Genomic DNA, 20,303 nt, shown 5'->3' on the forward strand with positions numbered 1-20,303 from the left:
TCTGGGAGAAGATTCTGCCATCGGTGAGTTCGTGTTCCTGTGTTACGATGGTGACTACCAAGAACCGCAACTTTGTAACCCCCATTGTTACCATTCTGGCCAAGCCAGGGGTTGACTGCACTGATTGACAGGGTGACAATTATCTCAGTGAGTTGCCATCATCCGTGGTAGAAGAGTTTTTAAAAAATTACAGCTGGCGGGGGGTGGGGGGGTGATGAATTGGGAGATTGGGATTGACATATATACACTAATATGTATAAAAATGGATAACTAATAAGAACCTGCTGTGTACAAAAATAAATAAAATTCAAAAAGAAAAAAAATTACAGCGTGTCTAATATCTACCTGAAGAGAAGCATAAACCCCGATTCCAATTCATTTGAGTTGTCTGGCACTTTTCCAGAAAATATTTTTCTAGGAATGAAGTACACTAGATTGACCCTAAAATTACCTGACCCTCTGCCACAAAACCAGTAACACATGGAACATCAAACATGTCACAGGATGGGTCAATATAATACCGAAAAAAGAGTATCTATGATTTAGAATAAAATTCTACATTTTTATTAACATTCTATTTGAATCAATAAATTCTATTCTATCAATGACAAGAATTCACTGATTTGCTAATTTTACAAACCAAGAAGCAAATGTTTTTCATCTAGTTTATCCTTAAGTGCTCCCTTGCACTGATTTCCTAAATGAACTCGTTTTGCCTGAATGCACACTTTCTTAGGAACTACAATGCAATCCGAATACCAATAATAAGACATCTTTCCCCACCTTTTTTTTTTTTTTTTTAACAAGAACTGCAGATTTTTCTAGTTGCAAAAAGGGAGGGAGGGAATCTGGGAAAGAACTGTCTGTTCAAGATGTAAACTAGTATTTTTGACATTTAATTAGGTGCATCTGATGTTGAGATTATACAAGAGCTGCATCAGTGATGGAAAATCCCACCCAGGAGCAGCAAACCTGTTCTTTTCCTCATAATACAGTTCTTACTCCTGTTCCATCTTTGAAGTACCGTTATTTAGAAAGTACTAAAACTTATCATCATTCTCCATAATATTTACCCAACATTGTGACCTAGCTGTAGACCTTCTGCAGCTCAGTGAAACCACTTACTTCTGCAGAGAAGAAATGATTCCCGATTTAGCACAAACATACTCCAAAGGAAAGACAAGGTGAGTTCTAAAGGATCTAAGGAACGGAGTGAGGTAAACACAGTGAAGGCGGGACTGGTCAGGAGAACAAAAACGAAAGAGCAGCGCTGGAAAAGTTAAAAAGTAAGACAACAGGTCTGTCTTAAGGCTACTTTTAAAAAACGTCACAATACAAAGTAGAATTCTACTTCTGTTTATTGCAGGGCAGACTCCTGTCAGTTTAGTAATTCACCCCACACTTGAGTCACCGTATTACATGAAACCTGGATAGTATACCATTACTCATTACCAAATAATTAGCAGAACTGGGTTTAACCCAAGGGGATTATAAAGAAATAATCCCTGGGAGGCGACGGGGAGAAGGCAGAATCCGAGAAACACAAATTGATTCACCTGTAAAGGTGGGGGGATGGTGTACTGCACGTCCTGGCAGGGAAATCACGAGGCCCAGGTTCCAGGACGACACCGGCAACCAGGAAGCGTGTGACCTTGTGGAAGCCAAGATGGGCTGTTCTAAGAACTGACCTCATGGATAGAGGCGGGACGGCGCGCCGGATGCTCTCTGAGACCACTTGCCAGGGTCCAGAGCCCAATGGATAATACCTGCCCCTCAGGTGTATACGTGCCTCACTTGGCCGCTGCTGGGACAACTTAGCCTGCTCCGTCCAATCTGGCATAGTTTCTGCGCCCTGGGGCGTGGGGCCGGCCTCCTCCCGCCCCCAGGACATCCTCCATCCGTGAACGTCCTGCCGGGTGGCCGGGTGAGCGGTGCGAGCGAAGTGGCGCCTAGGAGTTGAAGGGTGGCCTCGCACACGGAAAGTTGAAAAAAAAAAAATGCTGAATCAGGGTGCCCCCATTTTGCCGGTTCACGGGCAATCGGATGCTCCCTTCCCTCAAACCTCCTCCCGCTCCGAAAAGAAACCGGATCGGCCTGTGTGCTCAAAGGTCACCTGCGATGAGCAGAGCGCTGTCACTCGGCTAACCCTAAAATAGCCCCCACGACAGAAAAGAGCCGAAAACACCACTGCATCATCCGAAGAGAGGCCCCCTCCGGAAGGTGACCCTTTAACGCGCTATCCTTCGGTTCCGCAGCCTCGGCCGGACGGGATGGGGGAGGGAGGGAGGTGAGCGCCCTCGGAGCACCGGAGAGTTTCCACCAGCCCCGGCCTCGCCGCGCGCTGGCCAGGACGGTACCGACTCCAAGAGGACGGTCAGGTGTAGGATGTCGCGAACTAATAACCGCAGCCCGAGGGACCCCTGCAGCCGCCCAGGCCGAAGGGTTAGGGACCACGATCTAAGAGTTCCGGGAGGCCACCCCCGAGTCGCGCTCCGAGGCCACCTCGCCGGCTTCCGGCGCCGCGGAGCCGGTCCCCAGTGATCAGAGCCGGAGGGGCACGGGGATGGAAGGAGGAAGGCGGGGGCGGGGGGCGGATCAGGGGGCCGATCGGGGCCGGGGGCGCGGGGCGGGCCTCCTACCTGTGGTGGAGAGCACGGTGCTGGCGAAGAAGAGCGCGGAGGTGAAGTCCCAGTTCCAGTTGCCCGAGGCGTTGCTGAGCACCGACACGCCATAGTTGCTGGCCTCCAGCACCCGGCCCAGGAACTGCTCGAGCTGCGGCTCGGACAGGCACTCGTGCTCCTCCAGGAAGCGCCGCTTCAGCTTGCGCAGCTCCTGGCGCAGCAGGTCCTCGTAGGGCAGCTCCACCGACGAGAAGACCACGGCGCCGAAGACCAGGTAGAGCAGGTAGCCGAGCACCAGGAAGCCGAAGCACCAGGCCGAGCGGTGCCGCTCCACCAGGCGCACGCACGAGCTGCCGGCCAGGGACTGCAGCATCTTCTCCGCCGCCCGGCCGCGAGGCCCGCGCCGCAGACCGGCCCGCCGCCCGCCCGCTCCGGAGAGCTTCTTCGCCCTTCTTTTCCTGTTTCCTTGCAAATAGAAAAAACCCAGATGATGTGGCGCTGACGTGGTGGCCGGTTCAGGTAGCCCGAGAGTCGCCCGAGATCGCGGAGCAAACTTAAAGGCTGCGCGGGGCGCTGGGCGCGCGGCCGGGGGGCCCCCGCCCTTGACTCCGCCCCCCGGGCCGCCTGGCCCCCGCCCCCCCGCCCCGGCCTCGCCTCGCGGCGCCTCCGGCTCCCCGCCCGGGTTCCCCCTACCAGCCCGCCCGAGCGCCCGGCAGGCGGGGTGGGAGGGAGTGTGTGCTTGCGTGCGTGTGCGTGTGTGTGCGTGTGTGTATACACACTTCTGTGCTGTTCGCTGCCGCTCCAAGACCCCAGTCCCAGCTACACCGTTTCCCACCTATTTCTTCTTAAAGCCACTATTACAACAAAGAGAGCGCTGGAATACTTTCCATCTTCTCTTACTGGGCGGAGCGGGTTGAGCAATCTGGTGCGAGTGATGATGGTGAAAAGACCGGAATCTCAGGGCTGGAAGGCACCTGGAACCTGGAGAGGAAGGCAGAGTTTCGGAAAAGCCACATTTCTGAACCCTAATTCTTTAGAACGTGAAGAGTGAAGAAAGGTCCCAATATGTCAACTACCAGAAGCAACTGAGCTTTCCCGAGTGGCATTTCTTTTTAAGGGGACGACCTTGCTGTGGGCCAGAGTCTAGTTGGTGCACCCTTTTTGCAAAGGCGATTTGAGGGTAGGTTTCAAGAGCCTTGAAAGAGTTTATGTGCTCTGACACCGTGATGTGTCCTAAGAAAAAATAATCAGGGAGACAAAGACTTACAGAGAAGGCTGTTCATAAACAATATATATCTATATTATATACGAAATAATGAAGAGTCAGGAACAATCTAACTATTCCAAAATAGAGGAATGGTTAAATAAATTATGATATCTCTAAAAAAGAATGAAATAATGCCATCTGCAGCAACGTGGATGGACCTAGAGATTATCATACTGAGTGAAGTCGGTGAGATAAAGAAAGACAAATACCAGATGATATTTTTATGTGGAATCTAAAATATGACACAAATGAACTCTTCTATGAAACAGATTCACAGACATAGAGAATAGACTTGTGGTTGCCAAGCGGGAGGGGGTGTGAGGGAGGGATGGATTCAGAGTTTGGGACTAGCAGATGCAAACTATTACATATAGGATGGATAAACAACAAGGTCCTACTGTATAGCACAGGGAACCATATTCAGAATCCTGTGATAAACCATAATGGAAAAGAATATGAAAAAGAATGTATATATGTATGACTGAATCCCTTTGCTGTACACCAGAAACTAACACAACATTGTAAATCAACTATACTTCAATAAAATATTGTAAATTAAATAAATAAATTATGGTGTCTCTACAGCATGGTTACCATATTAAAGGTGTGTTTAAAGACTACTGAAGCTAAACGATCTCATGTATAGAGTATATATGGTCTTATGTATAGAATCTCAAATATGTAAAATATTTGCATTTTGTATTGTAAAACAGAACTATCTGCATAATAGATCTACTGCAAATCAAACCAGCGCCTAAGAGTTGTCTTTGGATGATAGTAGAGTATATAGGGGACATTTATTTCTTTGACATTTTTATATTTTTCAAATTTTCTAAAGTGGACCTTTTTTTTTTTTTTGGGCAGTGCTGTGAAGCTTGTGGGATCTTAGTTCCCTGACCAGGGATTGAACCCGTGACCTCAGCAGTGAAAGCGCAGAGTCCTAACCACTGGACTGCCAGGGAATTCCCTACAGTGGACCTATTTTTGTATTCCAGAGAAATATTAAAAATAAACAAACCTGAATTCTTTAGTACAATTATTTAGTACAATTCCTATCTGCCTACTTTAAGAAATTCAAAAAAAACAAAAACAAACCCAACCAAATGAAAACCATTTTGTGTTCATTTATTTAGAAATTTTCATGGAAATCTTTAACATCCTCATCAGTGTTTTTTTTTTACTTTCAGTCAATGAACTTACCTCCTGCTTTACTCGGAGGATTGAAGTCATCCATCTCCTTTACTTCACTTCAACATCTGTTAATCAGTAATCTACTTCTTTCCTTCCCTGTTACCCTGAGGAAAACAGCTCCTGCTTATTTTCAAGGTGAAGTCTTTAAGCCACCACTCCCAGCCCTTCAGTCTCCAGGAATCTTGACCCCCCCCCAGCCAGTCCCCTACTCTTTTATAACTTGAATACTGCTGCTCTGCTAGCTCTTTTCTCTCCGCTTCAAAAAATCACCTCGCGTCTACACCATCCTGTAGCACGTTCTCTGCCCCGTGCTCTGTAACCCTTGCCCCTCCTACCGTATCCTTCTTGATCTTCACCAGCGTGACATGTCGGGGGACCACCATGCTCCCGAGGTCACCTCCGCCTGCAGCACGCTCTCATTGTCCTTCCGCCTCTTGTGGTGCCTTTTCTCCCAGTGTCACTGTTTTTTCGGTTTTTGTTCGGCCTCAGTGTCTCTGCTCATGTGTTTCGGACAGTCCCTGCCCCAATCTCTGTCTGTGATGTACCGCGTGTACCTGTGCTTCAGGGCCTGCTTAAATGCCGTAGCTTGTCCGCAGCACCTCGATGCCCCGGGGGGATGTGATTCCTTCCTCTTCTCAAACCCCTGAACCCTTTGAACACTGCATTTTGTGGGGTACATGTGGTTAACAACTGCATACACCAGTGTGGTTTTATCATCATGCACTCAAATATACATATACATATATGGCAGCTTTAACACATGGTTGCAAATTCTTTGACCCTTTTCTCAACAAAAGGTAGGGTTTTGTGTTTCCTGCTCCCGAAACTCTGTGGGCTTGTGACTCTTTCATCCAACAGAGGTGACACTAGGTGATTTCAAGGTTGGGTCATAGAAGGCCAGCAGCTTCAGACATCACTCACTGGAACACCCCTCTCTTGGAGCCCCCAGCCATAACTTAAGATCTCTGATTACCTTGAGGTTCATCAAGGTAAACTGCCATGCTGGAGAGGCCACGTGTAGGAGTTCCAGGTGACCGTTCCGGTGGAACCAGCCCCCCACACACACACCATCCCCACTGAGGCCCAGGACATGCCAGGTTCAACCCCCCCAGATCCGGCCATCCACCTGCTGAACGCCACTCAGGGACCTCTGTCAATGTCCCCTGCAACAGAAGAATCTCCTGGCTGAACTTGGCTTGAATCACGAGCTCTAATAAAGTAGGTGTCGTTTTCAGCCATGAAGTTTGGGGGGAGCTTTTTAAGTAAAAAAAAATAGAGAACCCAGGACAGCATGCATCTGGACTATGCCTAACTTTAAAACTCACCATTAGATGTTTTCTTCCAATGTGTCTGCTGTTCCTTCCCATATTTCACTTCTCTGGCTGAAGGTCCTGCTCAGTTCCATATAACAGCCAGACCAGGGATACCAAATACTTTAAAATCACCTGCTTTATGGCTGAGTAATATTCCATTGTATACATGTGCCACATCTTCTTTATCCATTCCTCTGTCGATGGACATTTAGGTTGCTTCCATGTGCTGGCTACTGTAAATAATGCTGCAGTGAACATTGGGATGCATTTATCTTTTCGAATTATGGTTTTCTCCAGAGTTCAGGGTTAACAGATACACACTACTATATACAAAATAGATAAACAACAAGGACTTACTGTATAGCACAGGAAACTCTACTCAATATTATGTAATAACCTATATGGGAAAAGAATCTGAAAAAGAATGGCTATATGTATATGTAAAACTGAATCACTTTGCTGTACACCTGAAACTTACACAACATTGTAAATCAACTATACTCTGAAATAAAATAAGAATTAAATTTTAAAAAGCAAAACAAACAAAATAAAATGAAATCACCTGTTACTTCAGACTACAGATAGAAACAAAATTATCATATGCGTGGTCTGACAGGTCCTTCCCTGCAGGGTGAGATCTGTTGAGTAGAGCCAGGAGGCGGGGCTGGGCTGAGGGATGCAAAATTCCTGTATTTCTGGCTCTTGGAGTTGATGGGTATCACCGTGATAGAAGTTGGCTGCCTCCTTCCTCTTCCCAGCCCCCTTTGCTGGACAGTTAGCAATCTTAGCGATGGTAGGATTTTTTTCCTTCTGTTAAAACCTTTACCCCGCATGGTTTCTACGTACCACACTGTTGAGAAGCTACTTCCGTTCCGGCCTCCTCCTGGGGACCATACAAGCTGGAGCTACCCCACGCCAGTGTGCCAGAGGCCATCCCAAGCATTTCTCAAGAAAAAAAAATGAGAATGTGGAAGAAAGCTCAGAGAAGAGTGCGGAGATTCCCAAGAATTAGGCAAAGGTGGGAAGGGAGGGGGTTGAAATAAGTGGGAGAGACAGTATGTCACCAGGCTGGGGCTGCTTCCTATATCCTACATTAACATTAAATTATGTTAATCAACATAATTTGGAAACAGGTGACCAAGCTTTGTGAGAAACAAACCTTGCCCTTGGCACAGAACTGGCAAGTTAATCTGACATGAAGTGCATGATGTAAGCGTTCATCGCTGTTGTGCTGTATGATAATTAGGCATAAATGGCAAACAGTTCATGTAAATGGGTTTAATTACCTCAACAGGTTGAGATGATGGAACAATTCGTAGAGATGGGAGTTCCACAGGAAAGTCTTTCCCTTGGGATCAAAAAGTAAAATTCACAAACACCGGGTTGGTGAAATCAGGTCAACCAGCAGCAAAAATAAAGTTAGTGTTTGTAATTCCATTTGGGGATGTATACCCAAAAGAACTGAAAACAGGAATTCAAAGAGGTATTTGTACACCCGTGTTCATAGCAGCATTATTCACAATAGCTAAGAGGTGGAAGCAACGCAAGTGTCCATCAACGGATGAACGATAAACCAAAGGTAGTATATACTGACAACAGAATTTTTTCAGCCTTAAAAAGGGATGAAATTCTGACACATGCTACCATCTGAAAGAACTTTGGAGATGCTATACTACGTGAAATAAACCAATCACTCAAGGACAAACACTGTATAATTCTACTTACATGGGGTACCGAGGGTAGTCAGATTCACAGAGACAGAAGGTAGAAAGAATTGTGGTTGCCAAGGGCTGGAGAGGGGGGAGGGGATGGGGAGTTATTGTTTAATGGGTTCAGAGTTTCAGTGTTGCAAGATGCAAAAGTACTGGAGACGGATGGTGGTGATGGTGGCATAACAATACCATTGTACTTGATGCCACTGAACTGTACACTAAAAACGGCTAAGATGTTCGGTTTTGTGTTATGTGTATTTTACCACAATTTTTTTAAAAGTCAGCGTTTTGAGCTGACAGTAGGATACAGGCGTTACGAGTGGGCTGAAGTTTCCCCATCCTCCAGCTAGCTCCAGGCTGTATCCATGATGAGGGCCCTTGAAGAAGTAGACATCCTTCACTTCCTGAGGGTGTTGGACAGTCCAGGTGGGACACAGCACAAGGGGCCTCAGTGACCTGGCACACACCCAGATGAGATAGGCCTGGCTAGTGATGGGTCTGGAGGCCCAGCTTGGAGAAATGGCAGGAGTATTCCCAGGCATTTGCCCTGACGAAAGAAAATTTAGTACGATCTGATAGCTGATAGAAAAAAAAAATGTGTGAGTTTATCTTGTAAATCTTCACAGGGCAGAGCTAGGACTAATGGGTGGAAGATATAGGGTGTAAGATTTAAAAACCACAGCAAGAGAGAACATTCTTATCACATGACTTTACTTCAATGGAATGAGCTGTCTCTAGAAAGCTCCCTGCCATGACTGTTCAAGCAGAAGACAAACAATCACAGATTCGAAAGGCAAAATGGAGAGCCTTTTGTCATTTAAGGTGCTTTCCGAATCTGAGATGTCACGGTTGCACCATTTATAAGGGCAAGGGTATGGGGAGAAAAGAGTGAAGTAAAGTTGCCCTGAGGTGCTTCTGAAAATTGCTGGATGTCTAACCAGAGACTGCCAAGATGCTCCAGCCCTGGAGCCCCTAACTCCCAGGTGGAGTCATGCCCAGTGCCAGGGAACCCCGACCGAGCAGACCCCCAACTTCTCTGTCATCTTTGGCAAAGCTTGTTGCTGCCTCCCCGCATCCCTTATCGTGATGGGAGGGGTCCATCCTGGGAGGAGGGCAGATCAGGCTCAGCCTCTAGACAGGCTCAGCATCCGCTGGGAGGGCAGCAAGTGACAGATGACTCCCTTTAGGGTCCTTGTGGCCACACAAGCCTGTGAGAGACTGTCCACCCTTGGCGCAAGGGATGCTGGTAGTTTCCCTGCCCTCATCTCGGTCTCTTAACCATGCCTCCCAATCTCACTTTCCCTGTGGATGTTAAAACATAATCCATCCCCCTCACCTCTTATTCAATCGTTATTTAACATTCCCTCCAGGGGTACAAGAGATAAGGAGGGAAAGGACCAGAAATGAAAAACGGAGAAGGTGAAGTTTAAAAAAATTAGAGGAGCTGTAAGAGTCTAACGACATCCAGGGCTCTGGCTGCCAAGCGCCTTGGGAAGGTAGCTCCACCCCCCAGTAGCGCCCCTCCCTCCCCTCGGGCCCCAGAGCGCTCGGGCGCGGTGCGTTGAGAGCAGCAGCCTGAGGCCATCTCATCACTCTTTCCAAAACCAGGTCATATGTCTCAGCAGCTTGGAATGGCTTCTCCCCAGGCTTGGTTTGTCTATGATTTCAGACCATTACACAGTGTGGGGTTTATGGCCCTAATGTTAGAAAAAAGAAAGAAAAAAAAAAAGAGCAGGACAATATCTCTTTTGTCTCCTGGAGTGTCCAACCCAGGCTGCTGGCAATCATCAGGGCTGCTGTGTCCCACTCCTACCGAGGTGATACGCGCAAGCTGCAAGCTCCTTGACAGCCTAGGACAATGTCCTTCATAAACTATTGTTTGCATGTGACACAGGTCAGCAGAGGGGACACGGGTGCCAGCTGGCATCCATGAAGCTTTCCAGCACAGACGGGCTTCATGCTGAAGGTCCGTGTTTTTACCTTTTCAAGAACCCATCTACTCAGAGAGACAAATTTCAGATCTGGGCACACTGAGATTCCCTGCCTACTCCCACTGAACTCTAGGGCCAGGACTCCAAGTGAAGTCTGTAAACCCTCACCCCATACACGGCTCAGTTTGCTGTATCAGGACGTCCTCTAGATCCTAGAATCTTTAATTCCCTCCATATCACAGGCCACTTCCACATAAACTTTCCTGTATTTCAACACCCCATTCAAATCTTCCTATCAGGTCTCTTTCTTTAACTATCAAAACACACAAAACCTCATCTCTCTCTCTCTCTCTCTCTCTCTCTCTCTGAATTCATGCTACAGACATTACCTGTGCAAATCACTGGGTTCCTAACACGCATCTCCTTGTATCATTCATTTTATGAGTACACGCTCTGTCCTCCCAAAGTGCCGTACGCTCTTCGGAGGAATTCCCGTGTCTCTCAGTTCTTTGTACCCTTGATAGCACTCAGCACAATTCTTTCACATGACATATGTACAGTAAATATCTTAGATTGTTTGATTAATAAATAATCACGATTACACTTTCCCCAGGCAGCAGCATATTGTTTTGTGGGAAATATTTTTAGAACGATGGTCAACCACCCTGTATTTATGCAATAAATATCTGTTATTGCTTTCAATGTGAGGGAACTGGTTCTTAGCACAAGGACTGCCCAAGGGACCCTAGACAGGAAATGATTTATTTGGGGGTAATTTTGTTCTATTGGATTCTAGGATTTTCCATATATAAAGAAGACTTTTCAGGTGCTTTTTTACAATGGAAGGCAAAGATCCTCTAATAGACTTTTAATTTTGAATGTCTGCCCTGCCCATCACCTTTATTTTTTTAAGTTTAATTTAATTTTTAAATTTTATATTGGGTTATAGTTGATTTACAATGTTGTGTTAGTTTCAGGTGTACAGCAAAGTGATTCAATTATACATATATCCATTCTTTTTCAGATTCTTCTCCCGTATAGGTTATTACAGAATATTGAGTAGAGTTCCCTGTTCCCATCACCTTTAAAAACAAAACCAAACACCCTCTTACATATTCTAGAAAAAGCAAGACCGTGCTAATGGAAAAGAATCTGAAAAAGAATATATATATATATATATATACACACATATATGTATGTGTATATATATGTGTGTGTGTGTGTATATATATATAACTGAATCACTTTGCTGTACACCTGAAACATTATAATCAACTATACTTCAATAAAAATAAAAATTAAAAATTAAAAAAAATTTTAACAAAGGAGCTGTTGAGAAACTTACCTTGTGGAGTTTTAGGGGGGACAAGAATTGTTGCAGTTAAGGAGAAAGAGGCAGAGAAGTGAAATCCATAAACCTAGAATGTTAATTCAAGTTACTCCATGGAAAGAAAGGAAGCCCACTAATGGGACTATAGGATAGAAGGTGTGTGTGTGGTTGTGTGTGTGGACATGTGTGTTTAAGACAGGAGAGACTTGAACGTGATTGTGTATCGCAGGGAAGGAGCCAGTGGAGAAGTTGAATTAGAAGCAAGAGAAGAGAGAAGACAATTGATAAAGAGTGGTTCCAGGGGACTTCCCTGGTGGTCCAGTGGCTAAGACGCCACGCTCCCAGTGCAGGGCACCTGGCTTTGATCCCTGGTCAGGGAACTAGATCCCCAATGCTAAGACCCAGCGTGGCCAAATAAATAAATAAATGTTTAAAAAAAAAAAGAAGAAGAAGAAGAAGAAGAATGGTTCCAGAGGAAGTAGGCATGACTGCGATCAGTAGCACAGAAGCAATAGGCAAAGGAAGGAAGAAACGTGAGTGCCGGGCTGTTGACTCATTGATCTATTGCTTCATTTAACAGAGATTGATGTTTGCCATGTGACAAGAATTGTGCTAGGCTCAGAGAATATAACAGTGAGCAAAATGATTGCTCAACATATTCAAGTGAGAGTCAAACACTAACTAAATATGAAGAGTATGGTGTAGGGAACTCTAAGGCAGGGACCAGGGAAGTCTGCCTGAATATGGAGATCAGAAAGGCTTCCCTGAGTACACACTGAGTCAAGCTGAAAGATGACAGGAGTTAACTACTAAAAAAGGAGATGGGACCCAGGGAGGGGTTGGAACTGGTGGGAAAAACAGCTAGAAAAGCAGGTGGAGGGACTTCCCTGGTGGCACAATGGTTAAGAATCCACCTGCCAATGCAGAGGACACGGGTTCAAGCCCTGGTCCGGGAAGATCCCACATGCCGTGGAGCAACTAAGCCCGTGTGCCACAACCACTGAGCCTGCACTCTAGAGCCCGTGAGCCACAACTACTGAGCCCGTGTGCCACAACTACTGAAGCCCGTGCACCAAGAGCCCATGCTCGGCAACAAGAGAAGCCACCGCAATGAGAAGCCCGCGCACCGCAACGAGGAATAGTCCCCGCTCGCCGCAACTAGAGAAAGCCCGCACGCAGCAACGAAGACTCAACGCAGCCAAAAATAAAAATAAATAAAATAAAATAAATTTTAAAAGAAAAGAAAATCAGGTGGGGTCAGACCATGCAGGAAATTGTAAGGTCCTAGGAATTTCCTAGGAATCCAGGGAAGAGTTTTCAGCACAAGAATTTACATTTCCAAATGGCCTCTTTGCAGTGTGAAGAATTGGTCTGAGTAGAGCAGCAGTGGATACTGACGGAACCACTGGGTTGGGAGAGGTGTCCCAGGAGGAGAATGATGGCAGCTTACTTCAGTGCATGGCAATACGATAAGGGCAAGGATCACTGTCTGCTCTGTCCATGGTTGTAGCCTCAGCTACTGGACCTAGCACATAGTGGGGCTCAATAAATGGCTGTGGAATGAAAATGAATGAATGAATGTGTGCACAAGGGCATAGAGTTGAGAAAGTTCCAGGATTTAGGGCTGGACTGAGTGAGAATAGGTGGGTCTAGGTGGTAAGAAAGGCATCAGGTTTCTGGCCTGTGTACCAGTTTTTTTGTTTTTTTTTTAAATTTTAATATTATTTTAATTTATTTTTTTTCGGGCTTTTAAGAAAAACTTGCTCGAGTTTGTTTGTTTGTTTTCTTTCTTTCTTTCTATTTTGGGCTGCTTTGGGTCTTCGTTGCTGCATGCAGGCTTCTCATTGCAGTGGCTTCTCTTTGTTTTGGAGCATGGGCACTAGGCACGCGGGCTTCAGTAGTTGTGGTGCACGGGCTTAGCTGCTCCGCGGCATGAGGGATCTTCCCGGACCAGGGATCGAACCTGTGTCCCCTGCATCGGCAGGCGGATTCTTAACCATTTTGACGATAGTGGTGTCATTAATTGAAGTTGGGAACACTGCAGGAGTATAAGGTTTGCAGGGAAATCTCACAATTTCAGTTTAGGACAAGCTGAGTTTGAGATACTTTTCAGATATCCAAGAGAACATGTCCCACTGGGCAGTTGTATATACGAGCTTGGAGCTCAGAGAATTCTTGGTAGAGATAGAAATCAAAATGGTGTTATCTAATTTACTATTCATATACGAATACCTCTAGGAAATGACTCCGTTTGGCTTTGCGGTAGAAGTATAGTAAAGGTATAAGATTATTGGAATAAAGAAGTTCAAGAACACAGGGGTGTTGGTTGCTGGATGGGACACCCACGTGGATGTTAATTATTTCCCAGGGAGATGATGGGAGTTGAGGTGTGAGAAACAGCATCGGCCATGTGCCAACATCCTCAGGGACCTGATGAGTGATGGAGAAAACGAAGGAAACAGGCGGAGAAATGGTCCCTAGGGCCACAAAGACCCATGGGTAAAGAGCAGGGCGCTAGGTTGGGTTCTGGAAGACTTGGGCTCCATCTCCTACTAGCTATGCAGCTTGAGCAAGTCGCTTAACGTCCTGAAGCCTCTTTTTCTTTGTGTGCTTAACAAAAAAAAGAACAAAGAGGAATGTTATTAACCCATCACCTGTCTCTATATAATAGTGAGAATCGAGGAAAATCATTTTTACATACATATATAATTGAGCACTATTGAATAGTAAAGCAGGGGTGCAATTAGTTTTCACAGAGGGACTCTAATAAAAGCCCCAAGTATTTGGAAGATAAAAGACACGCTGTGAACTTGGTCGGGTTATCCACACCATCTTCCTGAGGGAAGTCATCCTTGAACTAGGACTTGAAATAGCAGGTGGTGGATAGGGACCTGTATTAAAAAAAAAAAAAAGGAAAATATTTGAGACAAGAATTAGCAAGTCACAGATTGACTCTAAAGTAAAAATTTAATTGAAGGCAGAGTGTAATAAATAAAGTCTAAATAAAAGCTATAGATGGGCTACTGCTTCTTTTTTTTTTTTTTTTTTTTTTTTTTTTTTTTTTGCGGTACGCGGGCCTCTCACTGCCGTGGCCTCTCCCGTTGCGGAGCACAGGCTCAGCGGCCATGGCTCACGGTCCCAGCCGCTCCGCGGCATGTGGGATCTTCCCAGACCGGGGCACGAACCCACGTCCTCTGCATCGGCAGGCGGACTCTCAACCACTGCGCCACCAGGGAAGCCCTGCTTTTTTTTTTTTTAATAAATGATCCAACATGGTTATATTCTCCGAAGTACAGAAAACATTTAGCTATTCTTTTCAGTATAAAGCAGATGGTAAATCTATTTTATTCAGGAAAGGAGGATATAAGTGTAAATATCAATGTGTCAAAGTAATAGGAAGGGAGTTTGTAGCACATGTGTGTACAGCACAGACTAAGAAGACAGTATGAGGAGCTAAAATACCGTGCAGCACCCTGCCCAGACCTCCCGAAACTCTGCCCCGCATCAGACGCTTTGGATTTTGGTGAAAACATATTCCATAACTAGCTATCTTTGGAGGCCCTAATTCACTAAGGCACCCCAAATTAAAAGGCTTTTTGGGGACTTCCCTGGCAGTCCAGTGGTTAGGACTCCGAGCTTCCACTGCAGGGGGCATGGGTTCGATCCCTGGTTGTGGAACTAAGATCCCACAAGCCATGCAGGGTGGCCAAAACAACAACAACAAAACAAACAAAAAAGGGCTTTTCATTTCTTCCTTGTGGTATCTGAGTTGTTCCCACAAGATGCAAAATTAGTAGGATGGACATGGTACATTTTAGTCCCCAAAAGAATTCAGAGTTTTGCTCTAGTATTTTCTATGCTTGTCCTGTACTTGCTTTTAAAGCAAACCTACTGCAGTAGTGGTCCCTCCCCACTGACCTGTGGCCACTTGCAGTGTTGCGTCAGCACGATAGAGCAGAGTGGTAGGTGGGGTTCTAAAGAAGATCCCCAGAAAGTTCTGGTCTCTGGCTATTCAATTAAATGCTAATCTAGGTGCTGCAGTAAAGGGACTTTGCAGATGGAATTAAGGTTACTAATCAGCTGACCTGGAAATAGAGAGATTAACCTGGAAGTCATTGCCTTTTCAGTTTTCTTTCAGTCTTTCAAATTATGTCATTTATTGGCTGTGTGACCTTCAACAAGTTACTTTACTTCTCTGTGGCTCAGTTTTCTCAACTGTAAAATGGGAATGATAAGAAATAGTACCTACCTCATAGGCTGGTTGCGAAGACTAAATGAATTAATAGATGTAAAGGTTTGGGAAGGTGCTTAGCACATAGTAAGTTCTCAATAAATATTAGCTCTTATTGTGGTACATATATACAATGGAGTATTACTCAGCCATAAAAGAGAATGAAATATTGTCATTTGAAGCAACATGGATAGACATAGAGATCATCATACTAAGTAAGTCAGACAGAGAAAGACAAATATCATATGATATTGCTTATATGCAGAATCTAAAAAATGAGATGCAAATGAACTTATTTACAAAACAGAAACAGACACACAGACATAGAAAAAAACTTATGGTTACCAAAGGGGAACGGGGGGCAGAGGGATAAATTAGGAATATGGGATTAACAGATACATACTACTATATATAAAATAGATAAACAGCAAGAACCTACTGAATAACACAGGGAACTATATTCAATATCTTATAATAACTTATAATGGAAAAGAATGCAAAAAAGAATACATATATATAAACATATAACTGAATCACTTTGCTGTACACCTAAAATTAGCACCATATTTTAAGTCAACTATACTTCAATAAATAAAGAAATAACAATTCTATAAAGATGTTAGTTATCACTAAGGAAAAATTTGTTACTCTGTCCCCCCATAATTACCTAAAAATGATCAAGGAGGTGAGAAGTCCCTTTGTTTCTCAACCTTCCTGCCTCTGCAAATTTTTTTTTTTTTTTTTTTTGCGGTACGCGGGCCTCTCACTGTTGTGGCCTCTCCCGTTGCGGAGCACAGGCTCCGGACGCGCAGTCTCAGCGGCCATGGCTCACGGGCCCAGCCGCTCCGCGGCATGTGGAATCTTCCCGGACCGGGGCACGAACCCACGTCCCCTACATCGGCAGGCGGACTCTCAACCACTGTGCCACCAGGGAAGCCCTGCAAATTTTTTTTAATGCAGAGACTTCTCAGGTAATATGTATCTGGACTGTAACCAGCTGTACTCAATTCACCACAGACATGAAAGCAAAGTATAATTTGTTTTATTTTTTTAACTTTTTAAAAAATATTTTATTTATTTATTTAAGCTGTGCCAAGTCTTAGTTGCGGCACATGGAATCTTTTAGTTGCAGCATGCATGTGAGATCTAGCTCCTCAACAAGGGATCAAACCCAGGTCCCCTGCATTGGGAGCATGGGGTCTTACCCACTGGACCACCAGGGAAGTCCCTAATTTGTTTTAGATTTACTGTAAGCGTTGAGAATGTGGTACATTCTATGAAATCAAGAGGAGACTTAGGCCTCTTGGCTGAAATCTAAACCTTAATTTAATTGTCCAGCAAGACAACTAGCAGGATTAAAATAAACTAAGAATAATAATAATAAACCCTATTACTTATATAGAGATAAACGCTGGGCTAAGTGATTTATATTTTATTTCATTTAAAGCTCCAACAAGTCCATCAAGCAGTAGCAGTTGTCCCTGTGATAAGCATGAGGAAACAGAGACTTAGGGAAATTAAGTAACTTGCCTGAGGCTAAACAGCTCCCAGTGGCAGAATTGGGATTAAGACAAGTTATTGGGGACTTCCCTGGTGGCGCAGTGGTTAAGAATCCGCCTGCCAATGCAGGGACACGGGTTCAACCCCTGGTTCAGGAGAATCCCACATGCCACGGTGAAACTAAGCCCGGGCTTTATAGCTACTGAGCCTGTGTGCCAAAACTACTGAGGCCCACGAGCCACAACTACTGAAGCCCACGTGCCTAGAGCCTGTGCTCTGCAACAAGAGAAGCCACTGCAATGAGAAGCCCGCGCACCGCAATGAAGAGTAGCCCCCGCTCACCGCAACTAGAGAAAGCCCACACGCAGCAACGAAGACCCAACGCAGCCAAAAATAAATTTATTTTTAAAAAGTCCTCATACTGCTTAATAAATAAATAAATTTATTTTAAAAAGACAAGTTATTGAACACAATGCCTTCTATTTATCTATAATTTCATCCCATTCTCTATATCTATAATTGTAGAAATCTGTAAATATGCTTATTCTTTCAAAATGTAACAGATTTAAGTCTTTAGCAGAAATTTTATAAAATAAAATATTTCTCTTTCTATGAACTGGTGACTTTATATGTTTCTATTTCCTGCTACTTCTAATTCACATATATATATATATGAGCTCATTTAAGAACTATTCGTAGCCACACACATAGATTTTTTTCCCTTAGTGTCTTTTCCATTAACATTTCCAACTTAATTCTTCTCCAACATATTTTTTCCTTTCCTCTTTCTTTCCTATCTGATCTTTCTCTTTTACAGGCTATAGTATGAAGCTACGGTATATTCTTATTGATCGTGTTCATCTAGAGGACTTTTTACTTTCTGTTCTTAGTTTGGTTTTTTTGCGGTACGCGGGCCTCTCACTGCTGTGGCCTCTCCCGCTGCGGAGCACAGGCTCCGGACGCACAGGCTCAGCGGCCATGGCTCACGGGCCCAGCCGCTCCGCGGCATGTGGGATCCTTCCGGACCGGGGCACGAACCGGTGTCCTCTAGCATTGGCAGGCGGATTCCCAACCACTGCGCCACCAGGGAAGCCCAAGCCTTCTTGAGAGACAGTATTGTGTAATGGTTCAGAGCCAGAATATTGGAGCAAGACCCCAGTTCTGCTCCTTACGAACTTCTTGACCTTCATCTCTCTGTGCCTTTTTTGCTTTATCTGTAAAATGGGAACAAAAATGGCACAACCATTAGGGTTGTTTTGAAGATTCTTTTGAGGATTAACTGACACAGTATATGTAAAGTACTTATGGAGGACTGACACTTATATAAATACTAGCTATTATTATTACTATTTCTGGAAACTGTAATATCCAATGGAACAATTTGAAAATCTCTACTCCAATGAACTGAAATATTTATCACGTCGCTCTATGTTCCTAGGCTAGGCAAGAGGGCTTGCAGGGAGTTTCAGCGTGTATTTATATCAAATATTTTTTTGATTTCTGGTTGTGTTGAAGCCACAGAACAACAAATATCAATCAAAGTTCACTATTCATGGAAGTCATTGAGCGGAGTGATTTGACCTATAAATTCCTTCATTCCTCATTCTTTTATTTCTTCTCCTCCATCTCTGTGCCCCATTTACCCTCTTTCCTCCCCTGTCTCATCTCCCCTTTTGCATTTCTTTGATTATAATCTCTTAAATCTGTGCTAAATTGTTCCCTATATTGAAGCTGGGAAATTAGGGACCTCTACAAAGGTAATATTGAAAGCACATTTAGTGAGTCTGATGTTATAACCAGGAAATTAAACTTTGAAGTTGTTAAAAATAACAACTTGAAGAATAATGCTTGACATTATTTTCCTTATTCGTAACTGTGGAAAAATGAGTAGTCTACTTCAAACATGGCCACATTTGACTACAGAGGAAGTTGCTTTTCTTTCCAAGGTTTGCAAATCTGGATGTATTTATATTAAGGCGTTTCATTTCATCTTAGTTTCCTACCGGCTACAATTCAAACAGAACACGTAATGTATTTGCTCTCCTTTATGAGAAAACCCTCCTCCTCACATACTATGATCCCAACGTGCTTTTATTTTAGGGCTTTAAAATCAACCTAATGGGGACTTCCCTGGTGGCGCAGTGGTTAAGAATCGGCCTGCCAATGCAGGGGACTTAGGTTCGAGCCCTGGTCCGGGAAGATCCCACGTGACTTCGAGCCCTGGTCCGGGAAGATCCCACGTGCCACAGAGCAACTAAGCCTGTGCGCCACAACTACTGAGCCTGTGTGCTGCACCTACTGAAGCCCTCGCGCCTAGAGCCGGTGCTCTGCAACAAGAGAAGCCACTGCAACGAGAAGCCCGCACACCGCAGTGAAGATCCAACACAGCCAAAAGAAAAAAATTAAAATTAAATAATAAAAAAAAAGAATTATGTGAATCACTAAATAAATAAGTAAATAAATAAAATCAACCTAATGATTGGAGGTGCAATAGAAGAGTTTTTCTTCTTCTGCCAATGGTATAATTTGTATTATTTTCTAGATTTTAAATATATTTCTAGGTACTTGAAACTATAGTTGGAAACTAGCATTGGGGATGAAAAGGACAGTTTAAGGTTCCATTATAAGGACCTGATGCCTCAATTTAAAATGTTATTTCTTGGTTTTTAAATGGCTCTCAAATTTGAATGTTATTTTTGTATTCCCAGTTCTTTTTGCACATATGGAACACAGCAGTAGTTATGTTGCAACTAGAAAAAAAAAAACTGGAAGGCAGTGATATGTTATAATCACCAGAAGAAGAGTAGCCCAGAAGAGTGCATATGGGGAAAACATAGTATGTAGCACCACCACAGCATCCTTTATACATTAAGATAGGTTTTAGCTATCTAGCTCTAGGAAGTATACCAGAAAAACTCGGGCTTATTCACTCACTCAGTACTTTTTTTGAGAGCTCTTTGTGGTAAGGGCAAGCTTGCAGTGAGACGATGCATTAGAAAAAATAGAATAAAAAGAGAAAACCTCCATGTCTTCAGGGACTTGCCCTGTAGTTCACTTAATGATGAATGTATTAATTTCTTTGCAGTTTTCCATTTCAATTAATTAGCCCAACTATACTCTGTAAGCCCACAGCTGTGCTGGGAATTCAAAGAACAGAAGTAGGACCCAGTCTCTACCTGTGAGAGAAAATTAGAATATAGTCTGGGA

At 44.2% G+C, this 20,303-nt stretch overlaps 1 protein-coding gene and 2 long non-coding RNA genes across 4 annotated transcripts in view; 1 reads left to right on the plus strand and 2 right to left on the minus strand.

Moving 5' to 3' along the window:
* KCNK1 (potassium two pore domain channel subfamily K member 1) overlaps positions 1–3,231 on the minus strand; it is a 50,999-nt gene extending 47,768 nt beyond the window's left edge. Inside the window, exon 1 of the mRNA XM_067711085.1 lies at positions 2,640–3,231. Coding sequence (XP_067567186.1) covers positions 2,640–2,994 — 355 coding nt within the window. The 5' untranslated portion in view covers positions 2,995–3,231. The remainder of the gene's footprint in view (positions 1–2,639) is intronic.
* A 7,748-nt stretch (positions 3,232–10,979) lies between these two features.
* The window catches only part of LOC137209416 (uncharacterized), a 426,966-nt gene continuing 417,642 nt past the window's right edge, over positions 10,980–20,303 (plus strand). Inside the window, exon 1 of the long non-coding RNA XR_010936053.1 lies at positions 10,980–11,012. This is a non-coding gene — a long non-coding RNA (uncharacterized lncRNA). The remainder of the gene's footprint in view (positions 11,013–20,303) is intronic.
* Positions 16,994–20,303, minus strand: part of LOC137209410 (uncharacterized) — a 56,042-nt gene continuing 52,732 nt past the window's right edge. For both annotated transcript variants that reach the window (XR_010936050.1, XR_010936049.1), the window contains one exon: positions 16,994–18,310. This is a non-coding gene — a long non-coding RNA (uncharacterized lncRNA). The remainder of the gene's footprint in view (positions 18,311–20,303) is intronic.

This window comes from Pseudorca crassidens, chromosome 16, assembly GCF_039906515.1.
Source record: "Pseudorca crassidens isolate mPseCra1 chromosome 16, mPseCra1.hap1, whole genome shotgun sequence".
NCBI lineage: Eukaryota > Metazoa > Chordata > Mammalia > Artiodactyla > Delphinidae > Pseudorca > Pseudorca crassidens.